Source organism: Pholcus phalangioides, unplaced genomic scaffold (genome assembly GCF_987345545.1).
Source record: "Pholcus phalangioides strain wild (caught in Gottingen) unplaced genomic scaffold, Ppha-v1.0 ptg000013l_1, whole genome shotgun sequence".
In the NCBI taxonomy this organism is placed as follows: domain Eukaryota; kingdom Metazoa; phylum Arthropoda; class Arachnida; order Araneae; family Pholcidae; genus Pholcus; species Pholcus phalangioides.
This window is the reverse complement of record NW_028301606.1, coordinates 36,953,649-36,972,052: the sequence shown is the minus strand read 5'-3', so window position 1 is coordinate 36,972,052 and position 18,404 is coordinate 36,953,649. Positions and strand designations below refer to the sequence as shown.

Here is an 18,404-nt window from a genome sequence, read left to right as displayed (position 1 = left end):
TGTCAGTGAAAGTGCAACGCACTCGTGACGAGGAAATTATGTCGAAGGCAGTGGCAATCATCCTTTTTCTTTCTCTCTCTCCCTCTCTGTGTCTGAAGAGAATCATCACGAAAATTTCACCTTTTTTCTTCCATCGTAGTTCAAATTCAACGATTTACGACTCCAGCTTTAACTATTAGGGATCCGAAAATTTCGCACCTGACATTTCGCCTGCCCCCCCCCCCGACCGTATGAGTGACCGACTGTGAGTTATACAGTGATTAGGTGAGTGACCGTGTGAATAACGAAATGCGTGTGCGATTGACTGTATGAGTGAGTGAGCGGATAAATGACCAAGTGAGTGACCGTATGATTATGTGAGTGTTGTGGTTGAGTGAATGACCAAGTGAGTGATATAACTCACATAATATTTATACATGGGGCGAAATGTCGGGTGTGATATATCAGGAGCTAAATGTCAAACTCAATTAGTGGTTCACTCACTTGATCACTCATATGGTCACTCACTTGATCACTCATATGGTCACTCACTTGATCACTCATATGGTCACTCACTTGATCACTCATATGGTCACTCACTTGATCACTAATATGGTCACTCACTTGATCACTCATATGGTCACTCACTTGATCACTCATATGGTAACTCACTTACTTACTCATGCAGTCATGCGCTTGGTCACCCATACGGTCCTACTCTTGGTCACTCATACGGCCATGCGTCGTATGAACGACCGCATGAGTAACTAAGTGACTGTATGAGTGACCAACACTCATACGGCCATGCGCTTCGTCGATCATACAGGCACTTACTTGGTCACTCATGCGGTCACGACAGGTGAAATGTGCAGCTAATTTGATCACTTATACAGTCAGGATAGGTGAAATGTCAGGGGGTACATGTCCAACTTGGTCACTCAAGTCAGGGCAGGGGGAAATGTTGGGGACGAAACGTGCTAGCGGCGAAATGTTTCCGTAAACCGTTACTGAAATTATTCTATTAAGCAGGGAACTTTAACATTGTCTCTATAGGAGAAATTTTGGTTCCAGAGGATTTTATCCGTTTAAGCGGGGGTATATATATCCGTTTATTTCTCACCCGATTGAATGGGGCCGACTGCATTTTAAAAGAAAGAAAAAAATAACCAAACCCACAAAAAAAGGGCATTTCACCAGACTAGGAAGTCGCGCAGCTGCCAACACACCCCCACGACAGCACCTCATTTCCACGAACCGAATGTTACATCTGTGGCAATTGGAAGAACGCTCTTTATAAAGAGTAATGTCATCCTCATTATTCGGTGGTTTTCTGGTGGATTGCGCACGTGTGTGTGTTAACGTTATTCAGATACAAAAATGCTGCGAATGAGATTGATACAAAATTTCAGTCTATACCAAAAACTGGCTCAATTCAGAGAATTTTATCCGGTCCGCAAAGTGCACAATTTATATAAGAACGTTTCATTATTTTAAAATACGATGTAAAATTTGATAATCTAGACATTCCTTCATATTACTCTACATCAAGGATGTTCAATATTTAGGAGAGTGAGGGACCACTTCATTGATTTGAAAACGTGTCGCGGGCCACTTAATAACGGGGTGTAGGAATGTGTCACGACACTCAAGTGATCTAGAATTGTGCCGTGGGTTGTTTGAGTGCTCTGCAACTGTGCCGCAGGCCACTTAAGTGATCTGTAAATAATACGCGTGTTGCTTGAGTGAACCGGAACTGAGCAATGGGTCGCTTAATTGCTCCGGAACCGTGCCACGGTTATCTGTAAATATGTCCTGGGTCACTCAAGTGATCTGGGAATGTGCCACAGGGTACTTAAATGATCAGGGGAACTGCACAGGGCATGAATCAAGTTATCAAGAAGTATGCAACGGGCCACTTAAGTGATCTGTAAATGCGCAGTTTAGTAGAGGTACAACCAAAACTTGGTTCCATTTTCCGGGCACTCCACAAAATTCCGGATCTGAAAAACGGACGCTTCACAAAATAAAATTAATGAAACTATAAACTTGACATTTCATTTCTTTTGTGACAACATCACCGGAGATACGGGGGGGGGGGGCATTGCTCCCCCACAGCGTCAAAGGTGGAGTCGACTAAACTAATGTATATATGAATTGACATCATCATGATCGTGTCCCCCAGACTTCCAAGTGTATCTCCTCCTATATGTGTGACAAATTAACTAGATTATTTCACTTCCCACAAAATTACCTATTTTCCACAAAATGAATGACCCTTTTCACAAAAACAGGACCCTGTAAAAAGTCGGGACAGACCCTTGTTTAGTTCCTTTTTACAAAATTAGGATTTAGGTTGCGGGCCACATCAGGCCTCTCCAAGGGTCATGGGTTGAGCAAGCATGCTCTACATTTATTGAAACAAGTATATATATTTATGTTTTGATTAAGCTGACACTGAGATTTCATCTGTGTTTTTCTCATTCACATTCAGTCCTCGAAGTACGTATAGTTTAGCTCTTAATACTGCCTACAAGACGGAAAATTTGTTCACCCAAACCAGAGCTAGTTTAACCTAGAGCAGCGTTTCTCAACCTATAGTCCGCGGACCAGAGGTGGTCCGCCAGCAGACTTGATAATTTAATTTTAACAGAAGGAAAGATTATTCAACCATTGTGGTTGATAGGCCTATTAGTATCACAATATGGAGTTTTATAAAAACTTTTACCTTCATACGTTATACATGTAATAACGTATAAACATCTTACAAAATATCATGTAATAATAAGGATGTATGTGGATTCACCATACATCATCTAGGAAAATGCAATCTTAAATCCGGGATATCTCTAAAAATTGCCAAAAAATGCAATTTATTACCTAAAATGCAAATTGTTGATATTGCTGAAGTGTGGGGGAAAATAAACGGCTGATACAAATCACAGTTAAAAAATCGGTACAATAAAAATTATTCAAATGAACAGATCCCCTTATTTTATTGAGAAAAATACTGTAACTGGAATCCCTTAAATGGAGTAAAATACGGGACATCGGAAATTGTCACCAAAAACAGTGCCAGAAGCTCTAAACACAATCACCAATTGCTATTAAAATTGCTGAAAAATAGTGGAAAAAAGACGTTGAACTTGACAAATACGCAAGATGCATATTTATATTTTTTGCAATAATTATCATAATATAATTTATATGTAATGAAAATGACGTGCATTCACTACTCTAGGGAATATATATTACAAGTTCAAATAAACTGGAAAAACGAGATAATTTGTATGAAAAGAACCGGTACAACCAAAATTAGAGGAATGTCCCGTAATACGGGACACAAGTCGGTTCGCCAATTTGTTTCAGAGATTTTAATGGTCCTTGGGTTCAGAAAGGTTGAGAAACGCTGACCTAGAGCTCCTAGAAATACACTTCACAGATGCACAAATTAAGCCAAGCACACATATAGGGTGCTTATTCCAAATAAAACTCTTATTCATTGGTAATTGGTATAATGAATAGCAACCGCAGACTGTAAAAACCCCATCAATATTGCGGTTTCGTATAGATAAATAAAAACAGCAGTCATATACCCTTTTTTCCTGCTGACTGTAGATCCAATTCCTTAGGTACATTACTGTGTATATTTTGTGTGATGAATTTTGTAGCATTTGCAATTGTGTGTACTGAGCTGGGAGCAAAAAGTGTAGTCGCACTATACCGTAAAATATAGAGAGATCGTAAAACTGGATTAAAATGATCGATTGCTAATGCATCCTGACTAACTTTTTAACGTAAAACAGCTTAAAATTTCATATCAATCTACAAATATGAGATTTGAATGTGTTTTACGCCTTATTACAGACAGGGATCCTTTATGTCAGGGTCGACGGACGTCCAGATTTAAGACTTTTTGGGAGCCCCTTATACATTGAATTTTGTAATAAAGCCCGGCGGGTGTATTTAATGAATACGTGATAAGTTTGGACATTCAACGAAGTAACCGACCAGTTGCTGGCAATTTCGCGAAGCTTCTAGACTTCACGATAAATCCGGTTTTATTATGTATAATCGCCGACCAATTTGGGTAATTTTGATAAAGTTCCCTGAATTTATCACTTTTACCGGTGATTATGCATAATACCCAAGAATCACTGATAAATATGAGAAATCAACTAAATTCGTCATATTTGTGGGGGTTATGCATAATTACCATTTCGTATTGGTGATTATGACAACTCAGTCCCTTGCCACGATAAGATTTATTATTTAAAGTATATGACCGTACTTGTGAGTCAGAGTCTGAACCGGATATAATGAGCTCTTATTTAACGATTTTTTTTGAACATCCTCTAAATATCTCCTATTTGACGAATTCTAAAATCGGACCTTCCTTAACAAACTCTCATTTAACAAATTCTATAACGAATGTTTACGAGTTTTTGTAAATATAGAATCAGACCCCATTGTAAAAAATTCCTATTTTAACGAATTTTGCAAACGGACCCCGATAAAATTAACCCCCCCCCCAACCATTTGACTAATTATACAATTGGACTTCGATGTAACGAACTCATAAATTCGTAATTTGGTACTCAGCAAATTTTACGCTTGTACCCCGAAGTAATGAACTCTTATTTAACAAATTTTAAGCTTGTACCTCAAATATAATGAACTTCCATTTAACAAGTTTCACGATCGTACCCCGATATATTACTGTTTTACCATTTTATCAAATTATCATTTTTACGCGCATAACTTTTTTTTTTATCATTCATTACATTTACCACAGCGATGGTTGCGTATTTGCGTAACAAATATATATATTGAGCGATAAATTTATATATATATCACATTTACCATTTGCCGTATATGCATACAGTATATGGGAGCTCAAAAAAAGGTGTCTTAATTCCGTCCCTTTTCCAGTTATTATCTACACATTTATTTCAGTTTCTTACACTTATAAGTTTCAATAATAAATATGCGTAGTTGTGTGTGACGCGCACGGAGATATTTTGATACGTAAAAAACGATATTCTTGTTTTCTGCTATGTGTGTAGTTTTATTCAACATTTTTAATGATCAAGAAATCCCAATGGATAAAATTTTTCATTTTTTCATAGATTTACCACAGCTAAGACTCAATCAAACGAATCGGTTTCACTAAATCTTGAAAATCAAATACATTGAAAATGAGTGTTACAAATTTATTTATAACCGGAATGTGTTAAAAACGTTATATATTCATGAGGATCAATACTGAAAAACTTGTGAAGAGAGTAATATATGAAAGAGTTGCGAATTATCTTGAACCATACAATAATGCAGAGTCGTACGCATGGAGAGAGGAGCAGCGTCCTATCAAAAATTTCAAGTACTTTTGCCAAAAAAAAATTTAAACCATTGAAAGAAAATACATTTATATGCTGTTTTAATAAATTTCGGTTGATTCAAAATGTTTTTTCAAGGTTAAAAATTTCTCCGAGTGACTTTCTACCACCCTGAAAAGTAGATCAATCCTGCATACTCCCTGGTATAAGGGAAAGTGCCCGAAATCCATTCCCTGCTATAAATTCGAATTGGTTCAGAGAGAGTCAACTGAATGGTTCTGAAGAGAACCATTCAGTTGACTACTTGAAGTGACGCAGTTGCTTTGCTCTTTTCATTTACGCTTCAATTTTTCAAAAAAAAAAGTTTTTGTTATAACTTGTTACAGTTCGAAATCAACTTTGAGCAGTTATATTTACGCCTTATACGGAATTTTTTTTTTTTTTTTATCAGTTAGCGATTGATAATTATAGATCACTACTTGAATACTGCGTCGCATAGTCATCATAGTCATTAGTCAGAAACAGTCAATTTTTGTTATAGCTGAATTCCTAAATCCGTTCCCTCTGAGTATCAGAGGGAAACTCATTATGTGTATATTTAACTAATATAATAATTATTAATACTTTATAATAATTATTAATATTTTAACACTTTAATACTAATACTTTTTAATATATAACTCATATATATATGTATATATGTTTTTCTTTACTACTTAGATTCATTTTGATTGATGTATGATCACTTGTCGACCTGTGACCTTACCTATTTTATACTGTGTTTAACACCTCTTTGTTTTATATAACATGAGAAAAAAAAGTTAATTATAAAAATATAATAAAGTAATAGAAATATAAGTACTGTAAATATGACTAACACATATATTAACTAATTTTTATATATAATATAACTAAATAAGTATAAGCAACTAAAATAAATGTGTAAGATAATAACTGGAAAGGGGACGGAATCAGGACACCTTTGACGAAAATCCAAAATTTGCGTTGTTTTGATTATTATTATTTTTTTGGTTAGAAAAAATTTATTCAGTACAATCGCCAATTGCAGCACTATTAGGTATGGACTTGAGTTACTTAAATCAGTTTTTAAACTATTTTTAAATCTAAACAAATTTCCAGAATTAACGATTTTGCTAGGGAGGGGGGGGGTATACATGTGGGCACTTTATCTTAATGGGAGTAACATGCCTGTTAAAAAGATGAATGTATCTGGTAACTTCTATTAATGTGAACATAACTTATAAATTGATATCCCTGTTTTTATCTTAATCGTATCGAAATTGTTCAATACATCCCAGGGAATATTTAACTTTTTTTTTGTTGTTACTATGTTAGAGAATCGAATTAATTTTAAACTTCTAAACTTATGTTGCATTAGAAATGAAACTAACGAGGAAAAAATATTGCGTTCACACAGTGTGAGGGCAAGAGTAAATTTGCATACGCTCTGTTTTCTGTCCTTCAACTCTGTTTTGTAACGATCAGCTATTTCTCAATCGCGTCACTTGCCAAATATCCGTGACACGCTCGTCATCACACACACACATGCACTATACACGAGCACGTTTTGTGGATAAAATCTTTTTTTCTTTCTTTCGTTAAATACTTCTTGGCCAAATTTTCATCGAAGCAATTTCTGTATAGTTGAGGCATAAATCGATATCACTATAATATTTTAGCAGTAATTATAAAGGGTGGTGCCCATGAATTCATATGTAGTTTAGAAATTCGTAAAAATTGAAGGAGTTGGTATATTTGAAAGCAGTTTGTAAAAAAGTTATTCTTACGAAGGGGAATAATTTTTGATTTAGAAGAAAAAATCGAACTTTTAATAGACAGAGGGCGCTTCGCGCCAATCCGACAGAAGTGTTTGCACCTGAACCTTTCTTCAATCTTTTCTGCGTCTGAAATGTTCGTAAGTCTTCAGCCAGCGATTCATGGCTGAAGTAAAACAACTTCACCAATAGCGCTTTATCCACCTACATCACGATGAAAATTTTGTGTAAGCGTCAATAACAGGGAAATTCAGAAATGAGTTGTTAATCGGGGACCCTGCATTTTATTAATTCCCTTTAATTTTATGAATTTTTAAACTACTTACTGACTTATTATGGAACACCCTGTGTAACGTATCATAAGTACTGTAATTTATTTTGCTGAGACATATTTATACTGGGGGTACTGTCATGCCATTGAAAATCTTTGAATGGCATTTAGGCCTACAGAGAAAGAAATCGATGTTGTGATTTTATAAATGCGTAATAAAAATATTCCAAGAGAGAATTTTAAAATTGTTGTTTTCGTTAGTAATTATCATTTATCATCAATATAATACTCTTTTCAAAACTCTTTTTTTTATATTTCATTTCCATAGTTGGATATGTTCCTGGCCCCGCACAAGATGGAATTTGACAGTGTGACAGATCTCCAAGTTGGGGAGCCCTGTTGATCAATCAAATTGATTCACGGAAACTGTGAAATCACCATGAGAAGCTCAAGAAAAGTCGGCGTCAAGGCCTCGCTCACATGGATTTAGATATAATTTTTTTTTTTGTCAAATATATTCATAGATGTACATTTTTTTTTTAATATATTCTTGGAAAGAAAATTTGTATAAGTCATTGAATTTTATCATAAAAGAAATAATAATATTGCAAATTCTGAACAATTTAAATACTGAATGAGAATTATTCTACTTTGATTTGGATGTTGCCAGAACTGGATTGTTGTAAAATGACTAAAGAGAAGACATAATAATCAAATACATGTAAAATAGTGGGTCAGATTGTATCGAGTGCTATGCAATTTAGTTCAATTTATGCTTCACTTTTTTGTTTTTGTGAACAAATCGAGTAAAGTCACTGTTTAAAAAAGAGCAATTCTAATTACGTAGAATAATTCTTCATTTTAGATGACATTTGGAGCATAATTCAAAGGCTATCACCGAGATTAAAAGCATTCGGTAGGAATTAAAACCACTACCTTAACATATGAAGTGCATTCTTAAAATGTGAGTCTCCCCAGGGCCAAAAAGTCATCGGAGATTCACATTATTTTTAAATTCTTCAATGTCTCACTTTAATATTTCATTTCGTTTCTGGTGGTGTTCTGTTCAGTTTTTTACCGCTAAAGAAATCTTTTAAAGACCTTGGAAACGGGCTCTTGAACCTGTAAAACAGTTCTGCTTTTATAGGAATAAGTTGATCAACTCGAAGAAGGGATAAGTTATTTTAGTATTTAGTAAGCATTTTGGAAAAGACTTTAACCCTTTATGGCAGTGTTTCTCAACCGCCTTGCCGTGGCCCAGTACCGGGCCTTAACACTAGTCAGTTACACCGGGTGATTCGCAGTTTCATTCTTCCCATTAATTTCTCGTTAGCTGTGTGTATTACCGGGCCTTTCACTCACACAAAAAAGTTTTACCGGACCGCAGGCTTCCAAAGGTTGAGAACCACTGTTCTGTGCCCCCCCCCCCCATGGGAAAGGCTGACGGAACACCAGGAAGCCTCAACTATCGGTCTTATATTTTTCCAATGGTTTTAAAACTATGGAATTTCTTGAAAATAAATATAAAAAGCCAAGGTCGGATCTTGAATCTTGCGAACTACGTGGCTAGGTGCCAACTGAAAGGGACCATTTTTTAGGTCCCTTTCGATATTTTTTCATTAATAGATCGATAAAATTGCAAGTTCTAGCTCTCTGAAGCAGTTATAGTAAAATCCAATACGTAACCAACGTAATAAAATCTAGCTTTACGGCCCCTAATATTTAGCGGCACAGTATGGATCACACTCTTTGCACCAGCTCAAGCCCGACCCTGATCATAGAGTTGTTAACATTAATAAATAAATGAGAAGGAAATATATCATATGAGCTGTAACAAATTCATTTGAGGGACATACTGTATTTTTTTAATAATTTTCGTCAAAAAAGACGTTACTATTCAAATTTATCATAACTTTCGAAAGAAAAAGAGAAGAGAAAGACACGTTATTATTTAAATTAAAATCACTGAAAGTTGTGGCTCAACACATGAAATCCTCAAACCAAAGTCTCCAAGAAGTACTCGTAGTATCTAGGAGGCTTTGCTCAAACGCGATCAGTATTATTGACAACAGTCCATTATGCTCCTAAAAGCTGTTCCATACCTGTTGATGCATCCACCATTCTTTAGAGCAATTTTAGAAGATATTTTAATTTATTAAATATCCATAATATTAATAATAATTATCACCATCACCTTGTATGGTCGTAATAAGAAATCAAAGAGTAGGGAGAAGGAAAAATAGAGAGAACTCCCAGAACACCGATCAGACTGATTTCATCGACAAGTAAAAATTATAGTAGGCACGTATTTTAGAATATTCTACGTTATTACTATTAGACAAACGAAGAAATATATGAGCTACAACCAGGGCCAAGTAAGTTTTCTGAGGCCCTACCTGGCTAAAAATGCTTTTCTGAAAAATTTACATGCTTTCTCTCGAAAATTTAAATCAGATTTCATTTTTGTGAGGCCCCTTTTTCTCTTGAGGCCCCTGGCTAGGGTGGGTCCATGCATTTAGATGACACTGGCCACAACAAATTCATAAAAGGGACATTTTTTTAAAAAATAATTTTTTGTCAGGTGAAAGACCTCATTGTAAATGTATATACAGTAAAACCTGTTTTAGTTGGACACCTATGGTTCTATTGAAATCTGTCGAAAGAGAAGTGTCCAAGACATAGAGGTACACTATTGTGAACATTTCATGTAATAGGATTATGGCCTGTTCCATTAAAAACTGTCCAATGGAGAGAGAGTTGTCCAGGATACAGATGTGTCCAAACTGATAGGTTTTACTATACATAAAATTGATTTTCTGTGTCTGTGAGTGTTCTCTATACAAATTCACAATTTTAGACCAATCTCTGCCGAATTTGGCGTATACACTGAACAGGACCCGACTTGAACGATAGTCTCATGCCTCCTCCCCCCCCCCCCCCCCCACAAGGGTAGGACTGACAGGGCTCCAGTCCTGGGGCCGGGATGATTCTCATCTTTTGTTTTTTTACGTTATACATTCATCATGAAGGGGGACCCGTAAAAGATCTCAGCCTAGCAGCCCCTGCTCTAGAATGTGGGGGCCATGAATAGGCTACTTTAAACATTTGTTAAAGTTAGATAAATGCCCGAAACGGTAAAAAAAAGAAAAATCATCTGGTTCCTAGGCCTCACCAATGACTGTGAATTTTTACTTCGGCTACGATGATTCACAAACAATGCGTTTCAAACATGTTCAACCCTTTACAATGGTTTATCACTTCTTTAATGCTCCCACCATATGGATAAAACCCGAGGCAGCGCCGGGTATTATTGCTAGTTTATCACGTAAAGTTAATATCAGATTCTGATTCAAACGACATCCTCAAACAGAATCGGTATCATTGAAAACAATCCATGCGCTCCTAAAAAATAGAATTCCATACCTGTTGATGCATCCTTTACGGCATTTTTAGAAGATATTTCAATTTTTATAACTAATACATCCATCACAACTTTTTCACCATCATCAGCGGTCTTTGTACAGTCATCACAAGAAATTGATAAGTAGAGAGAAGAAAAAATAGAGAAGTAGAGAATTTTTTTTTTTTTTACTATGTAACAACATCTTACCTTGGTGTTAGAAAGATCCACCACCACCCAGGAGAAGAGGACAGTCTCCTGTTCGTCGCTGCCCAAGGCATCACCCTGAAGACCCGACGTCACAACGTACAACCCAACCAGGTACCGTTCACCTTGCGTCGATTCCATCACCTTTTTTTTTTTCTTTTAATTTTTTAAAAAAAAGCAGCTTCAACCGAAATTCAATTTTCCTATATTTTTCCAGGTGAATTTTTTTCTTCTCCGGGGTTAAAATATATATATAAAGGAGGAGAAAAAGTCTAAAAAATTAAACGAGTAACATGAATGAAACCCGATAGTAGAGAAGTTTGTCTCTAAAAATACCAAACACCCCGAAAAAACACATAAACACCACAAGGGAATGGTCCCCTCAACCACTGGGACGATAGAAAAACAAAAAAAAAAAAAAGAACCACACACTCAACAAGTAAAAACTGCCACCACGCACAACAACACAACACTGAAGAAACAACCACCGGCCAGACCTGCTGATGATGATTTCTTTGCTTTTTGTGTGCGAAATCTTTTTTTTTTTTTTCCTACTGGTATCTGGCAGGTGAGTCGCGATTGGACGACCAAAGGTGTTTCGTGGCAAACTCAAGGTGCGCGCGCACACCACACAGGTAAGAGTCAGTGGTGGATGGGAAAAGATAGAAAAGAAAAGTTTTTCCGACTTTTTTTTTTTCTATTTTTTTGGGAAAAATGGAAGGGAGAGAGGAATATAACTGAAAGAATAGAGCACACTGAATGAGAGCCTGTGGAGACAGAGAGAGAGAGAGAGAGAGAGAAAAGAGACCCAACTCTAGAGATTTTTGATTTTTCTTCCCCTCCCCCTTCTTTTTTCATACAGGTAGTATTGGGCAAATATTGTTTGGGGAAAGATATAAAAACTACTCAACTTTTGATTTTGAGGGATAGTATAAAAATTACGGTCAGTGTTTCGAGACCGGTGTTCAGAGGTGCCGACATGAAGGAAAAAAAAAACATCGGAGGGGCTGTGCTGGTCGTCCCGTATATACGGGACTCAAGCACGTTCGAGGGAGAAGTAGAGTGCAATGCATTTTATTTTTTCAGAAATTATTGGGGGGCTCAAATGGCCTCAGCCCTAGGTTTCGGCGCCTATACCAGACGTAGCCCAGGCTCTGCCCCTGATGGATGTGAACCCTTTACCCCGAGGGGAAAAAGGCACCTATACTTATGTCGTCCATTGGGGACTATTATAGTGGACCGATGATAGCGGGTTCCTCAATCCTATAGTATACTCCCTATAAAAACGTTTTTTAATTAAAATTTATTACGTACACACACGCATATACAACATAAACATAAATAGTGCACACAAAAACAAAATTCACATAAAATACAAACACAATGCACAAGAACATATTACCATTTATATAATAGCCCAAGGGATTATTTTAATTTAATTACATTTAATAACATTTTTTATTTTGCAAAAACGGATGTAAATTAATGCTGTTAGTATATTTTTATTTGAAACAATACACAGCAATTTAATTAATTAATGTAGTTTTTTTAATCAGCTGAAATGGTAAATTACAGGTGAAAAATTTGTCTTTATTTTACTGTTTTTTTTCTACTGATAAAATCTTACTCAGTAAAGTTGAGTAGTTTTTACATTGAATTTTATTTCCAATTTCCTCTCAATTTTGGGCACATTGAACATTGAACATTGAAGGACCGGACACACCCCGCTTCCCATCTCAAGGAGTTATCGAAGCGTTCCCGAAAGATGGGTGCATAATTTTGGGCACAATGAAATTTCTCAACACGTAAAATATCAGTAGCTCTCAAAAAATGACAAACAAGGAACTCTTGCTACATGGAAAAAGTATTATATTTACATAGCCGTATTTTGTATTGAAAAATGACACTAAAAGATATACTTTCTCAAATAACAAAAAAATTTGAAAACAAATTGGTGTAATGGGTTTTTTGACCATGTATTTGCCATGTACATTCAAATATATACGACACCATAGAGGGCGTACTATTTAACACTTTCACTGATTCTAAATTTATTTCTTTCATTGATTCCGAAATTATTTCTTCCATTGATTCTGGAATTATTTTTAGCTTATTTCTTTTTCACTTATTCTGGAACTATTTTTTTCATCAATTCTGAAATTATTGCTTTTACTAATTCTGGCATTATTTCTTTCACTAATTCTAAAACTACTTTTTTCCATTAGTTCTAGGATTATTTCTTCAATCAATTTTGAATTTTTATTAATTCCAGGGTAATATCTTTCATTAAGTCTGAATTTTCATTAATTCCAAATTTTCATCAATTTTGGAATTATGTTTCATTCATTTTGAAATTATTTCTTCCATTCATTTTGAAATTATTTCTTCCATTCATTTTTAAATTATTTCACATTCATTTTTAAATTATTTCACATTCATTTTTAAATTATTTCACATTCATTTTTAAATTATTTCACATTCATTTTTAAATTATTTCACATTCATTTTTAAATTATATATTTCATATTCATTTTTAAATTATATATTTCACATTCATTTTTAAATTATATATTTCGCATTCATTTTTAAATTATTTCTTCCATTCATTCTGGAATTACTCCTTTCATCAACTCAGGAATTATTTGTTACATTAGCTCTGGAATTATTTGTTACATTAGCTCTGGAATTATTTTTTAATTGATGCTGAAGCAGTATTTCTTCCATTAATCCTGACATTATTTCTTTCAAATAGCAATACAAATACAAAGGCCACAACAGACGAAATGCCCAACGAGGTAGCTGAAAAAAGATGCCCCGTATAAAAAATATGGATGTCGGATATGTATCTAAACTATATCAAAAATACAGCAACCCAATAAAAGTAATAAAAAAACCCCAATAATTATGATAAAATATAAATATACTACCCATAAAAAATTTATTGGATTCAGAAATTATTTCATTGCACTTACTCTGGAATTATTTTCAGTTAATTTAATAATCTAAAATAATTTAATCAATTCTAAAATAATTTTTTCAATTCTAAAATAATTTAATCAATTCTAAAATAATTTAATCAATTCTAAAATAATTTAATCAATTCTAAAATAATTTAATCAATTCTAAAATAATATTTTTCAATTAGTCATGATATTATTTCTTTCATTAGTTCAGGAATTCTTTCTTCATTACATTAGCTCTGGGATTTTTCATTACATTAGTTATGGAATTATATTTAATTGATTTCGAAATAATATTTTTCCTTTTACTCTAAAAAATAGTGTTCTCTTCACAATTTATTCTTCAATTTTGAAATAATTTTTTTAATTCTGGAATAATATATATTTTTCCTTTAATTCTTAAATAGTATTATTTATCTAATTCTGAAATGAAAGAGTTTTTTAGATTAAATGATACATTATTTTTTCATAAATTTTTGTCCATCAAAAATTGAAGAGATAAAATTTTTAAAAATTGAGAATTTTAATTTTGCACTCCATGAGAAGTCACTTTTTTTTTCATTCCCATGGACATACTTCAAAAGTAGAAAATAGTATAGAATGAGATTTTGTCGTTTAGTATTTGATTGCGAAATATTATACAGTCTCTGGAGACCAAAAAATTTAAATTTATTGCTAGAACAAAATGGAATTAACTGAAAAACTCAAGGAACGATTCGCATGTTAAAATACTAATGATTCATATGATAACATCATAACAATTAGCAACAGACTAATGTAGAGACAGGTTTTACTCCGGTAAATATAAAACATGCACTACATTGAAAAAAAAATAATTCATGAAATTTCGTAGTTTATTTATTGGGGAAAATTTTTTCACGTATGTGTATTACCATGAAGATAATTTATCTATCTCTCTCAAATGAAGTAAATATGCCCCGATGCAGCTTTTGTTCACGATAGAAATGCATTTTTTTCTACTTGAATTATTTGAAAGCTGTTTATAAGTTTCATTTGTATGCATGCTCCATTTATGGATTTATGAATAAATAGCTTTCACAATGAATCACATGGGTGTATGTTGCTTTTGTGATTCATTGAAGTCAGTATGGACTAAATATATTGGATGCATAGGACATTTTTTGGCAATAACAAAAGATCGCAACTGCAGGAAAATCAATGTTGAAGAATGTTGAGTAATTATTACATGTGAAATTCGAATATGAAATACAAAAGGAAATAATAGATATTCACATAAATTTATTACATAATATTTAGATGATATACATCAGATTTGGTAAGTAACATAAATTATATTATCTGGAGCTATATATACTGGAAGAGAATATATATATCACTGTTTCTTTGAGAGCGATGAAGTAATTGTGAGCGAATGAGTAGTGTATTGTGGCTGTTTGTTTTTGAATGTTTATAAAAGGCGGTGCGCAACCTCCGGCCTGCGGGTCAAATGCAGCTCGCCAAGAGGTTCCGACCGGCCCACGAAAAGGGTTCCGGTAAAAAAATGTATCCCGTGTTTCACAAAAACTGTCCCGTATTTTACGGGACAGACCATTCCCCCCCCCCAATGTTATTCGCAGGTCTTAGGAGGGGGTGATCGTCCCCTTCACCCTCCTCTGGATCCGTGTCATATTTCTTTTGATATATATTCCCTTGATCATATTTCCTTCATTATAATACGGGCAATCGGGAACCATACGGGATATAACCATTTATCACAAAAGATTTGCCAAAGGCAAGTAAACTTGTCAGTTACAGCCAAAGAAATTGTCAAAGGCATTAATTTATAACTTATGAAAATAATCGCAATTCTTGATTTCAAAAATTAAAGTAAGGTCGTCAAAAATGAAGGAAGAAACGGGACATTTTATGGAAGAAGTTGGGACAACTAAAAATACTGGAGTGTCCCGTAAAATACGTCATATGGTGATCCTATATTTATGTTTCTGGCCCGCAAGTGGCAGAATTACCGCATATCTGGCTAACGGACTGAAGCATATAGCTGGTCTATATCTCTATACATATTATATTTTTTGATATCATACCATCTATAGCAGAAGATCTCCGCGCTCTCTAGTCATCTCACCTAATGCACCTTGATAAGGATTATATAGCCTCTCGAATAGGGCCGCCTTATCAAGGCGCCTTAGGAGAGATGACCTTCTTCAGTGACGTCACGAGCGGAGACCTTCTGCTATAAATGATGTTGAGTCAACCCCTGTTATAATGAACTTCGAGGACTTATTATATCCGATCTGATAAGAGAATATCCTATGGGACAGGACAAAAATTTTGATCATTATAAGCTGAGTTTGATGTAGTCAGGTATAACTGTATTACTAGTGTTTAGTAATACAGTCGATCAGAAATAAAATTAACTTTTAATAAATTTGTGTTCTGTTCTGTAAAATTCGAATGATTTTTTAAACGTAAATTCGAAAAGAAAACCCGTCAAATTCAATTGCATATCCATAATTATAACACATGAGTGAAATTGATATAAATAAATAAATATATATACATAAATATTTTTTCTTAATATATATATTTTGGAAAAGTATCCTAAGCCAATAAATAATCAATAAAATAATAAATATGAGTTGATAAATATAATAAATAAGTAATTTAACTTTCGACATTTTTTTGTAGAAAGAGAAGAATTATTCGATCAATAAACATTCATCATGATCAGGGCCGTAACTAGGGGGAGGGGGGGGGGTAACTGTCCCCGGCCGGCAATATTCAGGGAGGCGGCAATTTTAGGTGGAAACAAAGGACATCGTTATAAAATTATCGAATTTTAAAGTTGTGGGGGCGGCAAAATAATGTTTGCCCGGGCAGCAAAAAGCCTAGTTACGGCCCTGATCATGATGAGATTTAAAAAAAAATTGAACAAATATTTAATTCCACCTTGATTTTGCAATTTATACTTGTGAATTATGGTTCATTTTTTCAGTTCGATTATTATCTCTCGTGCATATCTCGTATGTTCCCACACTTCCATTGTTCTTGGTTGGAGGAAATTCGGCAGCTGCTTCATGGAACCATTCTGTTTGTTATGAGCGCAAAAGCAATTTCATCACGAATAAATCCATTAAAAAATTTCCAAAATAAATAAATAAAATCAGACTTCTATCGAATCGGTTTTTTTTTTGCTATTATCATTTCAAGGTAATTATTTGCACATATCCCGCCCCATAATGATTACTCATTATCATGCGAGTGGAAATTAAAACGTGTTCTGTTCCCTCTCATTGTTTTCCACTTGAAGAAAATCACGTAAGTGAATAATCGAAATCTTTGAATTCTTTGGATTTTTTTTTTTTGTAAATACATATGTTATAGTGAATGTGATAAATCCGGTATATTATGCATAATCACTGATCATTTTGGTAAGTTTGATAAAAATTTTGCGAATTTATCTCATTTACTGGGAATTATGGTATTGGTGAATACGGTTAATCGTCAGTGAATAATTTAGATTTACCGGACGTTTTTACTCAAACTGGGATGATGTATTTGATTAGCGACATTGATTATGGTTTAATAGGGCCGAACTAGGATTCTTGCCGCCTGGAGCAAACATCCCTTTATCCACCCCCCCCCCCCAACAACTTTTTTGTAAAATGTTTTTACGGTGTTCTTTGTTCCCACATAAAACTGCCACACGGGGCAGTTGCCCCCCCCCCTCCCGACCTCTTCTAGTTCCGGCCCTGTGTTTGAAAATGTTGATAAATGTGAAAAATGCTAATACTGTACAACAAGACTGGTGATAACTTTATACGTTTTCACTTTTTTTTCATTCTGATAATACTTATTTTGATTTAATTTAATGTTTACGGCAAAACATGTGCAGCGCATCCATCACAAACGGGAGATACTAATAAGTGGTTGAACTTAACATTAAAAAGAACGATCAAATATATAAATTAAATGATATCTTCACCCCAGAGGTACACGTATGTGTACCTTCATTTTAAATGGTTTTAATGATTCTTTTTTCGAGTTAATACTTGAGGTATGCGTAAGGGGACGCCACTCAAATGGCCCTAGTAAAAATACCGACCTAAATTAACAATTAATTTTTTCCAAAAACATTGTTTTTTTAAAAGCATTTTGACATACAATAAGCACGAATCAATAGTTTTTTTTTCTGTTTTAATGGTTCTAGGTTAGTTGTGGCGCAGGTCTGAAGAAGATAAACAAGTTTTGACAATACATGTGGTAAAACAAAAGGGGGGCCGTTCAAGTATTACGTAAGCAAATTTTTAGCCATTTTTGACCCCCCCCCCCCTTGTCAGCAAAATGTCGTCATCAGCTCTGCGCCTCTGAATCCTAACTCATATTTTCATAAAGGGTGGTTGATGACGTAAGCATTATCCAAACCCCCTCCCCCCTTGTCATCAAAAGTCAGCAAATCGGAAACCCCCTCCCCCCCAT

At 34.5% G+C, this 18,404-nt stretch overlaps 1 protein-coding gene across 2 annotated transcripts in view; it reads right to left on the bottom strand.

Moving 5' to 3' along the window:
* fus (epithelial splicing regulatory protein fusilli) overlaps nt 1-11,484 on the bottom strand; it is a 91,259-nt gene extending 79,775 nt beyond the window's left edge. Inside the window, exon 1 of one of the 2 annotated variants that reach the window (XM_089241318.1) lies at nt 10,990-11,484. In XM_089241318.1, coding sequence (XP_089097444.1) covers nt 10,990-11,127 — 138 coding nt within the window. In that variant the 5' untranslated portion in view covers nt 11,128-11,484. Of the gene's footprint in view, nt 1-10,802; nt 10,880-10,989 lie in introns of those variants that run through there. The other variant, XM_089241319.1, reaches the window with a different exon arrangement.
* Between the last annotated feature and the right edge of the window lie 6,920 nt (nt 11,485-18,404).